Source organism: Chiroxiphia lanceolata, chromosome 11, assembly GCF_009829145.1.
Source record: "Chiroxiphia lanceolata isolate bChiLan1 chromosome 11, bChiLan1.pri, whole genome shotgun sequence".
Lineage (NCBI taxonomy): Eukaryota > Metazoa > Chordata > Aves > Passeriformes > Pipridae > Chiroxiphia > Chiroxiphia lanceolata.
Genome location: NC_045647.1, coordinates 13,418,894 through 13,434,710, shown reverse-complemented (window position 1 = coordinate 13,434,710; position 15,817 = coordinate 13,418,894). Strand labels below are relative to the sequence as shown.

General features: G+C 36.0%; 1 protein-coding gene across 9 annotated transcripts in view; it reads right to left on the bottom strand.

Annotated features, from left to right (window-relative positions):
- ERC2 (ELKS/RAB6-interacting/CAST family member 2) overlaps positions 1–15,817 on the bottom strand; it is a 430,377-nt gene that overhangs the window by 224,980 nt on the left and 189,580 nt on the right. For all 9 annotated transcript variants that reach the window (XR_004359172.1, XR_004359173.1, XR_004359174.1 and 6 more), the window contains one exon: positions 14,311–14,446. Coding sequence is in view for 1 of the 9 variants with exons in the window: in XM_032699590.1 (XP_032555481.1) it covers positions 14,311–14,446 (136 nt within the window). In the remaining 8 variants the exon portion in view is untranslated. The remainder of the gene's footprint in view (positions 1–14,310; positions 14,447–15,817) is intronic.

The following is a 15,817-nucleotide window of genomic DNA, read 5'->3' as shown; positions in this document are numbered from 1 at the left end:
ATGGATTTGAGACACTTTCTCAGATCAGCAGCTTGAACGTATCGTATCCCGCAGTTTCATGAGATCCAAATGAGATGCAGAACGCAGCATTTACTGCACAGGCGCGTCTGCCTTCATGGAAATTGCTATTTACATTAGCAGATTTAAGAGATACTTGTTAATAAGTGGTAGAAAGAAGCCAAACTATATCCTTTCCTTGAACTGTTCAGTGTTCTCAATGTCTTATATCATTTTGCAATCTGACATACACACAAAGAAGGCTAAGTATCTAACGTTATCACTTCCACCAGAAAGACAAAATAAAGCATCCCCAAAATGGGCACAAAGACACCTCATCATTTCAGATGGTATCTGCAACATTTCTGTTCAAATTCCACTCTAATACAAATACGAGACACAAAACTTTTGAGCTCTCCTTTCTCATCTCCTCATGCACACACAGTAAAAAGGCTTTTTCTGGGTATAGGGACCCCTATCCATTAAGATTCAGAAATAGAAAAGCAGGTCTGGAAAAAAGTGAAAAGAAACAAAGAAAGGGGAAAACCATTATGAAAATTAGAGTTGTGTGAAACTTGGCTGTTATGGTATGTATGGTTCATCCAAACCTTTTCCTTGGCTTTGGTTCATGTCCCAAATGTTGCTTTGACTTCTGGGCCTGAAGGAAGCCAAAAACTCCAAGTGAAACATTGCCAAATCCAACATATTTTTGCAGGTTTAGGGTCAAAACCATGCAAACCCGCAGAGTTCCTCCTACCATCATAAATCAGCCTGAGTTTGCCAAACTTTTCATTTCTGGTCTGCATAACCTTTTTCACTACACACTTCCCTGCAACATTTAAGCTTTTAGCCATCAGTACTGCATTTAGTAACATGACTACATAGCTTCATATCTTAATGACTTTCTTATTCTATGACAGTTTGTCATCTTTTGTTTTAAATTACTCTTATGGACTTGGTTTTATATACTATCCAGTGTCCTATGAGTTTGCAGGGAGGCATAATCAAAGAAACAACCCTTGGTCTTCAAGTAGATGCTGCTGAATTTCTTTAAAATATTTACTCTTTTTAAGGAATTTTAAAAACACAGTGAACAGATTAAGGGACTTCTGAAAAATATAAGGACTTGTGAACTTGTGAGGAATTACTTAATTTTTAGGAAAAGCACTTTGTCTCTTTCCCAACATACTATGTTGGGAAATTAGTTGGCCATGTGCCCTCTAATTCTACTTTTTATAAAAACAATTTCTGTTGATTTATCCAATATAGATGTCATATGTGGAGGTAGTTTTCCAAAAGTTACATGGAACCCTTTTTAGAAACAGATGTCACATTAGTCACCCTTCAGTCCTTAAGCAAGTTAGAAATTCATATATTTCACCTTTAACTTCCAAGAAGTTTAGAATGAAAACTGCTTGGCACTGAGAGGAATTTGGCCTGACTGCAAGTTCACCCTACTTTTAGGAAGAAGTTGAACTCGATGGTATCTTTCAACCTGAATTATGCTTTGATCTGCTGATCCTCTGGTGATGGCATTTTTAATTTTAGTTAACTGTTGGGTAATCCCTTCTACTGTCACCTCACTCTGAGATGCATCTTCCAATACTTTGTCCATAAAAAGTATTTCTATAAGCAGAACCTACCCAAGTTCCTCTACTGTGAATACAGGAAAAAGAAATTTCTTTCATTTTTTTGACCTCATGACCCTATTTTTTGAAAGCTCTCTTTATATGCCTTGATTATCTTTGGCTCTGTAGATTCTCTGGCAGGCTTCCATCTTCTGACACATTGGGAAATTACTACTGTGAGTGCATTTCATGACTTACTCCTTATTGTGCTTCATGCACTTGAGGGCCTACCTGCTTTTTTTACTTGCTGGGGTTTATGATCCTGGTTTTTTCAACTCGACAAATTTCAGTTTTGGAAAAGTTTTTTGGGTGTTTTTTGTTTTTGCTTTTTTTTTTTTGATAGCTTCCTTTATCCTGCTGTTTAACTGCGCTGGTTTCTGTTTGGTCATTTTAAAGTAGTTTTTGATAGGTGGTATCCATTTCCTCTGAGCCAATATAATTGTGTTTAAATAGCCTTCATGATGCCTGTAAAAGGTTTTACTTCTTTGACTGTCTTTTTTAAACACTTTTTGACATGTAACAGCAATATGGATGCTGAGTATGACTACGACTAAAAGCCTCAGAAAATTCATGTTCTCTTAAGCAAACTTCCATTTGTTCATATTTCAAATATTAATTCTATGAAGTAGAGACACTTCACAGAAAACACATACCCCCCCTTCTACACTTATGGAAGCAGTCTACATAATTCTTAAACTGAAATAAATTCATGGTGTTCTGGATTCATACTAGTGTGTATAAGTTCACATATTCATATTATGAACTAAATTTTGTTCAATTACATCAAAAAGGTAGTGGAAATGTTTGTTTTTGCTTGGGAATACATATTCTGCACTAAATATCTCAAATTTTCATGTAAATACTAACATTCTGAAAAAAATTTACTAGCTCACTGAATTTATTACTGATTACACTTTCTTTTAAGGCACAAATACTATCGTTACATTTTGCCCAATTTACTGACTTTCAATCACTACTTGAAACATCTGGCCAGCTGTTTTATACTTAAGAACTAGTCTTGGGAACAATAAATATGACGGGAAAAAAGAAAAAAAAATTAAGAAAAAGCACAACAAAATAAAACACAGACCCTATCAGAGACACCAGAACCTTCAGAACATTGCTGGAAGAGACAGGTTTATATTTGCTTTATCTATATCTGGGTTAGAGAACAAATGAACAGTCACTGCACATGTGGTAAAACCCATGGAGGATAATTTAACACATGTGCACCTAACAAATTTCAAGACTACCCACTTAAATTTCTTATTCCTTTCTCAGAAATTTCATTTAGCAATACTAACCCGATAGCTCTTCATTGTAAAAGATAAGGAAAATAAATATACCACATAGTAACACTTCAAATATTTAAAATGGTTAAATTGAATTATTACTATTCAACTATTTTAAATTAAATCATTGTTTATATGTAAAATGTTCCCTTTTTGATCTTGAGGCTTTTGCTTTGTATTTGAGTGATGTTCTCAGCTGAGATGCACATCAGCAGTACAGGATATTTCTGGCAGTCACTGCTTGGCTAAAATAGTAAGAATGGAGACAGAGCAAAGGGTGTACAGAGGCTCCAGTTCCCCCTTACAGACTGATGGATTCCTACTCTTTATTTGGGGGTTTTTTTTAGGTTTCTGTATGAAATAACTAGGTCAAACCAAGAGTAAGGTGAAGGACACAGTGTACCTGATACAGGTGTAGGTTTACCACCTATATCACTGTTCCCCAGGTGGAGTTCAGCCCTCCATTGTCAGTATTTCATCTCTTGAATGGACCTGGTGGGTACATGGCAGGCTCTGGCCCCATCTCCTGTTCCTCCTGACTCAGTTTCCCGATGGCCCTTGGTCCCAAGTCCATCACTAGTCCTGGCTGGGACTGTGGACAGACCTGCTGTCAGCACCCAGCCCTTCCACCACGTTTTGATCACATGCCTGGGTGGCCTCGTGCTGGGTCCCTGAGGGGCAGCTGCCCTTCCCTGTGACCTGGCAGTGAGCCACGGGCTGCCTGTGTCCCCCCTCCACAGGGCTCTGATCCCTCAGCAGCCGTCCTCCTGCCCAGCCCAGGCTCCTCAGGGATTCCTCTGTCCATGTGTGCCAGGGGGATTCTCAGCAGCAGCTTCAGACATCAACTCCCCAGCCCAAGCTGCAGCCCCTGAGCTGCGTCCCTGCCATGATCCTGACCCAGCTCCCAGCCAGTCCCTGTGCCAGCCCCCACCTTTCCCACTCCTGCCTCAGGCCCTGGGTCCCAGTTCAGCCCAAGTCTACTCCCATTCCCAGTCCTGCCTCCCAGATCCCCTCTGAATTCAGTTGCAGCCTCCTCATTATCATGATCAGCACGAGTACCAAAATGCATTTGGTCTCTCCTGCTCTTACTATGACCAGTGCCATTGCAGGATAATTCTGCACTGGGAAGCTCTAGAAATAAATGTTCTTCAAGTGTCTTCAAATGTATGTTATTATGTCCTGGCTTTTCAAGGTACAAAGAACAGAGAAATCACAATTTGTGGAATCATCCAGGAGAACAATTACACAAAACTTTCCCTTTTAGCTTTTAAGAAACATCTTCAGGATGTGAGATATGTTATTTCACCTGACTGTCTACTACATAGCTCGTGTTTTAATTTATCAGGTACTTCAGACACATTTCAATTAGGTAAGGAAAGAATGAAATTTGCAGCTGAAAATTGTAACAGAGCATCTTAGAGAACCAACAATACACAAGTTAGCTTATGTCAGGTAGCTAAGCATGGCCAATAATTCATATCCACCAGAATGGATGTATTCACAGCCAAGGTTTCTATGTAGGAAGCTATTAGGTGATGTCTTATATGATAGCTTTCTGGTGTTTCTATGATACACTTATTTCACAGTTAGAAAAAAGAGACAAAGGAGGAGTTCAAGTTACCAGTTATCCTGCTTATACCACTAATCATTTTAGTGTTTATCAGTTTCATAAGAAAAAGGTTAACAAAGCCATCACGTATCAAGGCCTATGCTGAAAGCACGAGAACCAGACAGCAGCCTTTGAGCAGTCTTTTCTAATGTCTGTATTAAGAGAAATAATTATATTTGCTAGGACTTGGCAGTCAAATGTTCTTATAAAAGAACACCCAGACAGAAAAGCCAATTTTGACAAACCTTACAGCTGACTGCAGAAGGACTTTCTCACAAATTACAATTCACATCAACAGATCAGATGTAAATGATGAATGACAATGGACTGTTTCCATTTGTACTTGAGACCTGCTTTCTCAATGACCTTTTAAGTTTATTTTTTGTCTGAACAGGGGTTTTTTAATTATTTTCTCTTCATGTGAAAAATCTTTGTCTGACAAGGCAGTGGCAAAAATCCCATTAACTTTACTAGAGCCAGGAATTCACCTCATATGCAGGAAAACACGAAATTCTTTCTTCAAAATGAAGAGACTATAGCACTCATGTGACACACTGCTCACATTGTTATAATGTCCCTTTGAAGTTTAAAAAAACAAAGAGGAGGAGGGGATCACAAACACCTGGCTTTTATCTTTGTCATAACGTCTAGATGGCTAAATTATGGTACTTCTCAATATGACAAAGGTATGTGACAGCTAAAGAGTAGGTGTAAAATGCTGCTTTCATTATGCCAATATGCAACTGTGAAAAGAAATGTGACTAGTTGATGCCAAATAATATTGCTTAATAAAAATTCACTCCACTAAAGAACAAATGCATTTCTAATTCATGTTGCTAAAATATCCACAGAAATACAAAGAATAACTCAAGGCAATACGAAAAAATCTACATTCTGGGCATAGTTTTGGGTTTCAGATTCAAAGTTCACGTTTTTATAGTTCACCTACATCAAACTAATATTTTAAAATAAATTCATTTTCCCCTACAAGTGTCATAGTTAATAACTAATAATTAATACATTTATTTACTGAAAACATTGGGACTTCAACAACATCCCTAACCTGTCAAGCTTTCTCCAAAGTATTTGTAGGGAAGGATTTCCCTACATTTGTCAGATGTGGAAAGCCAAACAGACTTTCCCAAGGAAAAGCAGGAATGGAAAAATACAAACATAATTAAAGGATCAAAGAAATGCTTTTTATGTACACCCTTGCTGTAACTTGAAAGAAGAGCCTTCTATAAAATTTAATGTACTGCACTCCAGTGTCGTTTGTTGTTGAATTATCTGATTATCTTGACAATCCTGCTTAAAAAAACAGCTGCATCTTTGTAAAAGAAACCTGAACTGCAAATAGGAGTACTCTCTTCTATTTCTTCATATGCAGCTATTATTCACCATCCACTAAGTAGGTGAGAAAGAGTAGTCAAACTGCCTAGTCACTGCAAAATAATTAATAAGGTATGTAATTTTCCTTGTCTTTCACAGGCTAAACACAATCTTTTGATTGCTCACTGGACCAAAAACCATATCAAATTCACCTGCACTAAGTACCTCAATCAGTAACAATTCATTAGCAACATTTTCAGTATCATGAGTAATAAACCACTCAAAAATCTTCTGAGTTAAGAGTTCAGGCAATAAAGGGTATATAGGATAGACTGCTATATTAGATGTGCTCCTTAATGGTGTCATCAACCACCTGGAACACCTTGTACACAACCTTTATTTCTTGTGCCTCAGTTTCTTTCCATATATTTGTTACACTTCTATTCTTTAAGATACCCTGAGATCTACTAATAAAGCATGCTTTGTCAAATGTGGAGTGTCTTAACTGAACACTCATTTTTTTATCTTTTTTTTTAAACTTGCAAAGAAATTTGGATCCCAAATTTTCTAATGAAAACTCTTGCATGAAAGCTCCTCAAAGCAGAGGTGCATTTACAATAAATAAGAATCATTTCCAAGGAGGGAGTGTTCTAGACAAGATTATATATGAAGGTGCTTCACCTCCCTGCTCTTTCCAGTCTGTACACAGGGTAATCTGTAAGTAACAGTGTATAAGGCTATTACACAACACTCAGAATGAAAGATAAGTATAAATGGTATAAATCCAGCTTATTAGCAACCAACCAAAATAATTCTACTTAGACTTACTCAAGCAGAACTTTTGTTGCTGACCAGATGTATTAGTAACAGACATGCAAGCTATTCAGAATGATCTATGGAGAGTGACAAACAGCAGCAGCACTGGTTACAAACCATGTAAATACAAGACCAAATTATGAAACTAAAAATCAGAGCTTCATGCAGATCACGAGAAGGGTTTGAAAACTTTTTTATATTTTCATCCAGCCTACCAAGCTGTCAGCAAAATAATGTTATAGTTCATGAATAAACTACAAATATAAGGATGTATATGGAGAGAGTTTGTGCAGAATTTAGGTAATCTTTAGATTATTTTTAGAACATATTTAGAACATTTGTATTTTTAGAACATATTTACTTTTTTTCTACTTTGCATATAGGAAAACAGCCTTCATTTGCAAAAACCAAAAAAGTATAGGTAACATTATTAAGCAGCACCTAACTTGGAAAATCTACTGCTAATATGAATTTCCATTATACTTTTATATTACAGGGTTAAACGTCCTATATTCATCTTACATTGAAGACAGCTACACAAATAGGGTCAGACATTTTATTGCAATTTCACTTTGCAGAATTTCAATCTAAATCATTGCTTTTGTCATTGATTATAATTTATGTAATATAGAGTGTTTAAATACATAAGTTAGTAAAATATTAGATGAGCAATAAGTCAATGTAAAAGTTAAAAATGAACTATATGTGGAATGCTATATTGGACAGTCATGTGCTGAAATACTAACATCTATTATAATGAGGTTATTGATGTAGAGTTGACATATAACTTGATTTGCAGATGCCCTACTGACTAACCTTTTGCAACTATATCTCAGTGTAAACCTGTGGTAATTATTGCTGGGTAGGGAGAGTTGGTTTAAGTGAACTATTTCTTTTGATGCATGTTGAATGTGATTGCCCCCTGGAGACGACAGGAGTCCCACATGTGTGAGTTATTACATAAATATTGAGGGGGAGAAAAAAAAGGTGTATCACATTAAATTTTTCCTGTTTCCTATTGTTGCAGTTTTGTTTTTTCTCATAAGATCTTTTTCTTCCAGTGCCTTGCCATATATGCCCTTTTCAACTAAAAAAAAAAACTTATTAAAGCACATAGTAGTAATAGCTGATTTATTTGGAGCACAAAAAACTTTTCAATAGTCGCAGTTCATAGATTTCTAAAAAACTGCAAGTCAAGAAGTGTAGATTTTATTCTTGGTAACTGAAGCCAGTGAATTAGCATTACCTAGACAACACTGAAAAACATCAATTTTCTGACTTAACCGTTAGAAATGGAAAAAGATGAGAAAGTCAGTATTCAGACTTTCTAATATGGGATGCCCTAAAAGTCCTTGTAATAGTGCAAAAGTAGTATTAACAATTATACATAACATTCTATTATACTGTGTACTTGCCTAAAAATCCAAAACTAATAACTGGGATAGTGTAGGAATAAAAATTATGTTATTTTATACTTATTCATATAATGTAATACTCTAGCCAAAAGAAAGGACATGACAACTACATATAACAGTTGTGTTGATAATGTTTCACCCACTAGAATCTTTTTTTCATATTAGAGCACAGAACACTGCAACAATCCTGTCAACCCACCAATTATGACAAAGAAAAGAAAAATTTAAGAGACTGTGAGTCTTGTAGAAACTGATCTTCAAGTGGCATTTTCACAGATTGTCTACAGGGACATTTTATAACAAGAGTAGTTTTGGCTTCTGGGGATTACACTGCACAATGAAAACAAATGTCAAAGTAAATCCCCAAATTAAAAAAACACTTCTGGTATTGATCCTCAGACCTACCAATCAACCCTCCTGCCCTCTGCAGATTCTCAAATACTTTTCTTCATCTGAAACCTTTTAGAAATATTTTCTTCAACATAATCTTAAACTACTGGCTGAAGTTCAACACACGTTTCAGCAACACATGTGGAATTTATCCACAGCTTATGGAACTTCCACAGGCCAAGGAAGGAAAATTCCTAACTGTCCATCCATGTTTACAATCTGAATTTATATTTATATTATGCTGAAAATCTGAAGATAAGTACACTAGTTGTGTCTTCAATAGTCTTACATGTGTTTGAATTGATTATTTTGAATTTTTTAAGTATGCACTTCTAATCTGGTAATAATTTTTTAATATATTCCACTACAGCATCAAAGGTTTACTTTTTTTTTTCCTATTACCTGCTGCCCAAGTCTCTGCTCAAAGATTTTTTTGATAGATTGGTTATCAATGAGTACAGAAAAGACAGTTTCATTAAGTTCTACTTTTTCAAAATGTCTATTAAAGTTTATGTTCAGCTACATAAAAATGACCACACTAAGAAAATGCAATTCCTGCCTTTTTCCTAGATATGCACAAGAGAAAAAAAGGTCTCAATTATGTGAAGATTATAATATGCTATATATTTTGCTAAAGGCTGGATATTCTTGATGTTGTAGCTATTAGCTACACACTATCTTGGCAAAATCCACCTATAATTAGAGAGGCAGAGAAATGCCAAAGGAAGTACCCATGAACATATCACTAACACACATAATTGTGCAATCTACTGTGCTGGGTTCTCCCCATCTGCTAGTACATAACTCCTGCTTTATCAGGGTGAAACTATCTGATATGTACATGAATACTAATTTTCTCACAAACTGACCAAATTTAAGCTTAACCACTCAGATACAAAATTTTACAGTCCCCAAGGAACCGACAGTTTGAAACCAGAAGCATAAAATACCATAGGTTAGTTTTCAAGCAATAAATTGAAGAGAATTATGTAGCCATGTTAGAAAAAACTGGCGTGAATTATTGCTTTAATTGTAGAAAATTTATGGTAAAATAAGTTTTTAAGTCACTAAAACCATGATACAAATTAGTCTCTACTCTGCATTTTCCACAAACAGGTGTTCATGGGAACCTTAAAGGGAGAACTTCATTCTAGCTGTAGTTTACCCCCATCCTCTGAATTTGTCACTGAACTGGTTCCAAAATCTTATGATTCTTTATCATCTTACACAAAGACCAAAAGACTTGTTGCAGCTGACTCTTATGCAGACTTGCAAACAAAGCAGCTTTTGTTTCAAGATATTCAAATCTGATAGCAGAAATCTTAGCAAGAGGGAAGATCTTCACAAGCATCGCAGGCCACGTTTTATCCCTTCTCTTGTCCCTGAACATATTTCAAAAATCCATCTACATCATATCTCATCTGTGTGTTCTGATTGCTCGTGATATTAAGAACAGAAAATCAAGGACAGTCACCTGGTTCCCCTTATCCCCTGCCCACAACCGGAAGAGGTAGGGAGCAATTCTGCACATCAAAGCCAGACCACCACTTGCAATTCATACATGCCCATTGTGGAAATGAGGCAGGAAGGGTGTAAATAGGCAAAATCCCTATCTTAGCACTATCTACCCCCCCAAAATTACCAGCCTTTCAAAGACCAAAACCTACAGAATCCCCTAAACACTGAGAATTATTAAAGCCTTCTGGATTCTTAAGCCAGAATTCCCTTTTAATACAATAGCTCATGATTTTCAACCTCTTAAAAGGTTGTGTTTTGACACTGCATATGTATTCCAGCACTAATAATACAAAGTTTTACGTACAAAGTGTTTATGTAATGAATTCTCTCCTGCCTTGTGTCAGCTCCATGCACTAATGCCTGTCTGCAGAGCACTCATGGCTGCTTCCTGTGTCTCTGAACTGATTAAACTGCTCTGCTCATTTTTATTTGCAAGACTCCATCTCATTCCCTAGCTTTTTCTTTTTATTGATATTATAGTTTCAAAGTGTTTGGAACGATGCAGTAGGAAATACACTGCATTAAAAGAAAAATCATAGTAAATTCATAGTAATGTTGGGTATGCCCATTGTTTAGGCCATGCTATCTTATTTTAAAAGACACAGAAATAACATATAGTAATGTGCAATGTCTTCAGTATGTTTTGTATTTCTAGAACTATTATGGAGTTGAAAATTATATGGTGAAGCACACAAAGAAACAAATCCAAGGTTAAGGATTCACACTGACTAGCTATGAAATCTCTTGGGAGCTATTTTCAGTGAGTAAGATATCACAGACATTCACATGGCAAGAATCAGAAAGCAGTAATATTAACTAGCCAGCTTTTCTATCTCCTTTGATGGGACTTTCTCCTGATCATGTTTTATTCATTACCTAAATTTCCAGCCAGTACAAAGTTATTAGAAAACTAGAACTCTTGCACATCCAGTGACAAAGCACGACTGAGAAGCTAGACTCTGTTTAAAAAGTGAGATATTTACACCTGGAAAATGTACATGTGTACACAATCTGTTTCACAGTACTGCAGGCACAGAGCATTGATCAAGCTGCCTGTAGATGATGTTTGAAATCAATGAGAACTACACATTGTCTCACTCAAAAACAATGTTGTTAGTGAAATATCTCTTTTCTGCATGTGGATTTCCACCCAAAGAAAACCCAAGCTACTTAACAGAATTGTGACAAATTACCCAAACATTTAAAGCAATAGAAGAGTCAAAAACTTTGCCAGAAGATAAACTGGAAGAAAAGGTGGAAACACCCACAAGTTGAATAGATTAGAGCAGAATAGGGTATTAAACTTTTTAACTTCGTTTCAGGCTCATCCCTGCACTTTTTTTGTGCATTGGACAGTTTGCAAAAAATTTCCACAAAGCAGTGTTTCTGGACTTAGATTACTTATTGAATTGATAAATTACATTTATGAAAACTATAATCAGAAGTGTACATTTCATTTCCTTTGACGCTATGTGATGAGACATATAGCAATATTATTACATGAACCTTCTTTTGTTTACTCTAGAAAAACAAAAGGATTTTGTTGTTGTTATTAAAGCAGGTCTGAAAATCAGATTCTAAACGAAATGCACTTAAGTTCTCCATGTTATGCAAATATTTCCTTTCCCAATTCTATTGAGGTAACAGTGCTACTGGAAGAAAGACGTTCCACACAAGAATCAAGAAAAATGCACCTCAGGAAATAAACAAGTCTCACACCTTTAACATTTCAAGATCCTACAAAGAGACTTGAGGAATCACACGCAAATTTATGACATGATACCTGTGTATTTCTTAGCTCAGTGTTTCTCAAAAAGGCTTATCATTTTTAAGACAGAAAAAAAAAAAAAAGAAAAACGAAGGCATGTTAGATACACCACTCTCAAAAAATGTCATGATAAAGTGTTTAAGGTCCAGCTCTCCCGCTGTGATGCTTTACCTAATATATGACCATCACGTCTGGCAAGGCTTGCACAGGTCTGCCCTTGATTTGTGTTAGGAAAAGCCAGAAAACCTCACAACTATTCTTCATTCCCAAGAATTAATCTGAAGTCTGGCTCCCTGATGTTTCCAATTTTACAGTGATCCAAATAACCCCCCAAAACCACACCTGAAGCATCACTCACAATTATAGGTGATAGCTGAGGGAGACCAAAGTGAATTCCCTCCCCAGGCATCCCAGGGCATTCTCCACCACAGCAGTGCCTGGAGTGCTGTGAGATGGGGCCATCAGAGACTCAAACCTGACCTGCAAGCACTGAGGCTGGGACATGAACCAGCTTTGAATGGTTTTATCTGAAAAGATGGTGAAAAACTCCACAAATATACCTGGTGCTACAAACCTCGGGAACCGTTACATGCTATTGAAGCTTCAAAGAAACTACAGACTTCAGAATTTCTTCAAACCTATCAGAAAGCAAGTGGGCAGCTGAATGGGCAGAGCTTCAGCCCCTACCTGAGCTGCACAAAATGGATGGCGCTTCAGTTTGCCCAGAGTAACTCCCTGAATGGTCCATGGACAATCCCACTCGCTTCCTTATTGCATCTTTTCCAGTACTTCTGCAAGAGGGATCGAGACTTGGCTGGAGTAAATGTAATTTGACCGGCCTGACTGCTCTTCAATTCTCAGCTGAGCTTATCACAGCCAGCCAACAGCCAGCTTATCACAGCCAGCCAACAAATACAGTCATTACATCAGGCCAGAGAATTTTAGGATATACTTTTCCCGTAACAGCTCAATACATCATTCACAAATGTAACAAGTACACTGTAGACACAAGCACTATGTGTTATAGATGCCTATAAACATAGGGTGTTTCCACAAAACAGTAAGGTATTATAAACAGCAACAAGGAAAGGGGGTCAGATCCCTACAGTTTACTAAGATTAAACATTAATTGAAAGAGTAATTATTATTATTTTTAATCAGCAGATGCATAGTACTCCTAGAAATCTGGTTTTCAAAGTATATCATATATCTCACATCATGTGTCTCCCCAAAAATCCTGCCTCATTTAAATCCTTAGATCACTCCTGTTACTCTTTACACAACTCCATAACGGAGGAAGCATTTTCTTAAAAACATATTTTTAAAAATTCCTTTCTATACCAAGGCTAATTGACAGGAGCTCTACAATTTGTTTGGCTTTTCAACCAGTCAACCACCTACTTATCAGATTCATATCTTGAAAATAATGTGTTGAAGGACATAGTATTAAAATATTGAAACTTTAAGGTGTAGTAATAAGAAATAACAGTTCTTGGTTAACTGGTTTTCATAAACTGTTCTTAGTGTGTAAATGTTTTATAGGAAGTGAACGGAACATAAGAGCTATACTCCAGACAAGCAGTTTTCTTTCCAAATTCAAGCCATTCAGCCAAGTTTCTTCCATTTGGTAGATGCATTCTCACCACATGATTAGAAAGCCCCAAGTACAGCAGTTAAATCAAAGTTCTTGGGAACGGCTTCTATTCTCTAGTAATCACATCACTCAGAGATTTCCAAAATATTACTGAAAAAATAAGCTTAATATATTCCTTTTACTGAACTACAGTAATTACAAGTAGCTGCTCAACACTGAAATTTAATTCTCTTATATCATATTGTCAGATCAAATACTTCACAAGCTTTTACTGCTACATCACATGCAGTCAAATGCATGGTGATGCAATCAGGATGTAATGACCAAAGTTATAAAGTAGATGTAACACTGCCCAGATGCATAAAAAACGTATCATTTCCTGAACTTGATTCTGACAAAGTTCCACCAACACAAGCCTGAAGAGAGATGTGGCGTTAATTTTTCCATTTTGCATATAGGAACACATTAGGAATAGAAATACAACCATATAAAGCATGAGAGGGTCAAATTCCATCCACTGGAAATTTTCTAGAATCACATTATATTAAGCAGATCAAGGCAAAATTGGTATTTTGCACTGTAAATTGCCTACAAACACTGGGCATGGAGACACTGATGTTGTCGACAGAAATCAGCACTTCTCTTCGTGGTTTTTCACAGTCAGATCTCAGGGAATAATTTTTAAATCAAGCATCAAGCTTGTGGCCTTGAAAACAAGTTCCCCAGTATGTGATGTATCACTTAACCAGATCAGTTCATTGTCTTGCTTTTTCCCTCACTCTAATAGTAAATATTTTATGGATGCAACTGAGATGAGTAGGGCATCCTCTAGTAGAAGAGGAGAGATCCATCAGCTCTTTGTGGGAGAGATTTATTATGCATCCTGGTAGACACAGTGAAACAGAAGTGTACTTTCTTTGATGCTTTTAAAACACAATTGAAAAATAAACTCACTTGTAAATGTTGAGAGTTGTCAGTCATATTGTCCTCTCGCCTACGAACTTCTTCCAACAGCTGTGCATTCTTTTTTTTCTCCAGTTGCTGATTGTGCTTCAGATTGGCAACCTTCTTGTTTTGATCCTTCATATGTCTAAGAATTGCACACATACACCCATTAGAGTTAATGACAATCACTTCTTTTTCAATAGAAATTAACTTTGTGACTATGACACAGAACATGTCCAACAGACACAAGTATTCCAAGTATCAGATGTAACAATAAGACTTCATTTCGTTTTCAAGATGGCAAATCAAAACAGCTTTAAGTTTGTGCAGTGGTAATGCAATTATTTGGGCTTACAAGATTTTTCCCTTTTTATCATTTGCTCACAAATACTCATATATTGTCTGAGCTCTATGCAGAAAACTTGTTGTAAGAGGGAGATTATCCAGAAAACTTGTTGTAAGGGGGAGATTATCCAACAATCCTTACACACTCAGTGCATTCAGGAACAATTTGAAGGGGTCCTTTAAGTAGCATTAATTTCAAAGGAAGCAGGAGGTAAAGATGATGACTAATGTATGTTGTGAAATTCTATTTCTTAAAACCTGGACTACTACAAATACAGTGGTTTGGAGGATTAAAGTGTGATGGGGTAGAAGGTCAGGTCATAAATATGCCATGAAGAATGAAGTACGCCTTTACAAATAGCTTTGTACTTGACAAAAACATTTCTACCATTTTTAGTAATGAGACTTCTTTCTACAAAAGATTATCAACAAACAGATTTATGAGTCATTCCTAATGAAAATTAAACAATCTTTGCCACCATTAGTTTTCTATTTTTAATATTGTATTAAATTTCAAAAAATTGTTTCGGTATTTGATTATCTTTTGCTGTGGATCTTATTTAATAAGTTACCAGAGGCATTTCTGATACTGAGCATACATCTTTTTAAGGAAGAAGGTAAGTAAATTTTGCCTGGCAGTTAATGAAAAAATATCCTTGCAGTAATGTTTTCTACCTGCTTAGATTCTTACATATAATTTTCTTGATTTTCTTTGACTTTGAGGAATTTGCTCCCTTTTATCTATAAAAAATTAAGTCACGTGCAAATTCCTAATAAGATCTACTCACTAATCCTATTTTGGCAAATGAAGAGAATATTATTCAATGTCCAAAAGGATCACTGAAAATCTCTCCATTGCTTCCACATCAGAAGCAGTGGAAAAAAAGTTACAGAATATATTTCTTGCACAGATTTTATTATCCTAAAGAAACTAGGTCATTTTGTATTTCCTTCTATCACTGATTTCTTTGTCCTACCAGTATTTTTTTCACCACTTATTTATACTGAAAAATTAACAATTAATTTGTAATCAATAAATGTTCCATGGTATTAAAAATTCTTAGAAGGCACTTCATACACAAGTTTAGAAGTACAGCACATAACAGAAAATCCCATCTATTATAACTAAAAAAAAAGTAACTTCAAGTTGCCTAAAAAAATAAAAGTGCAT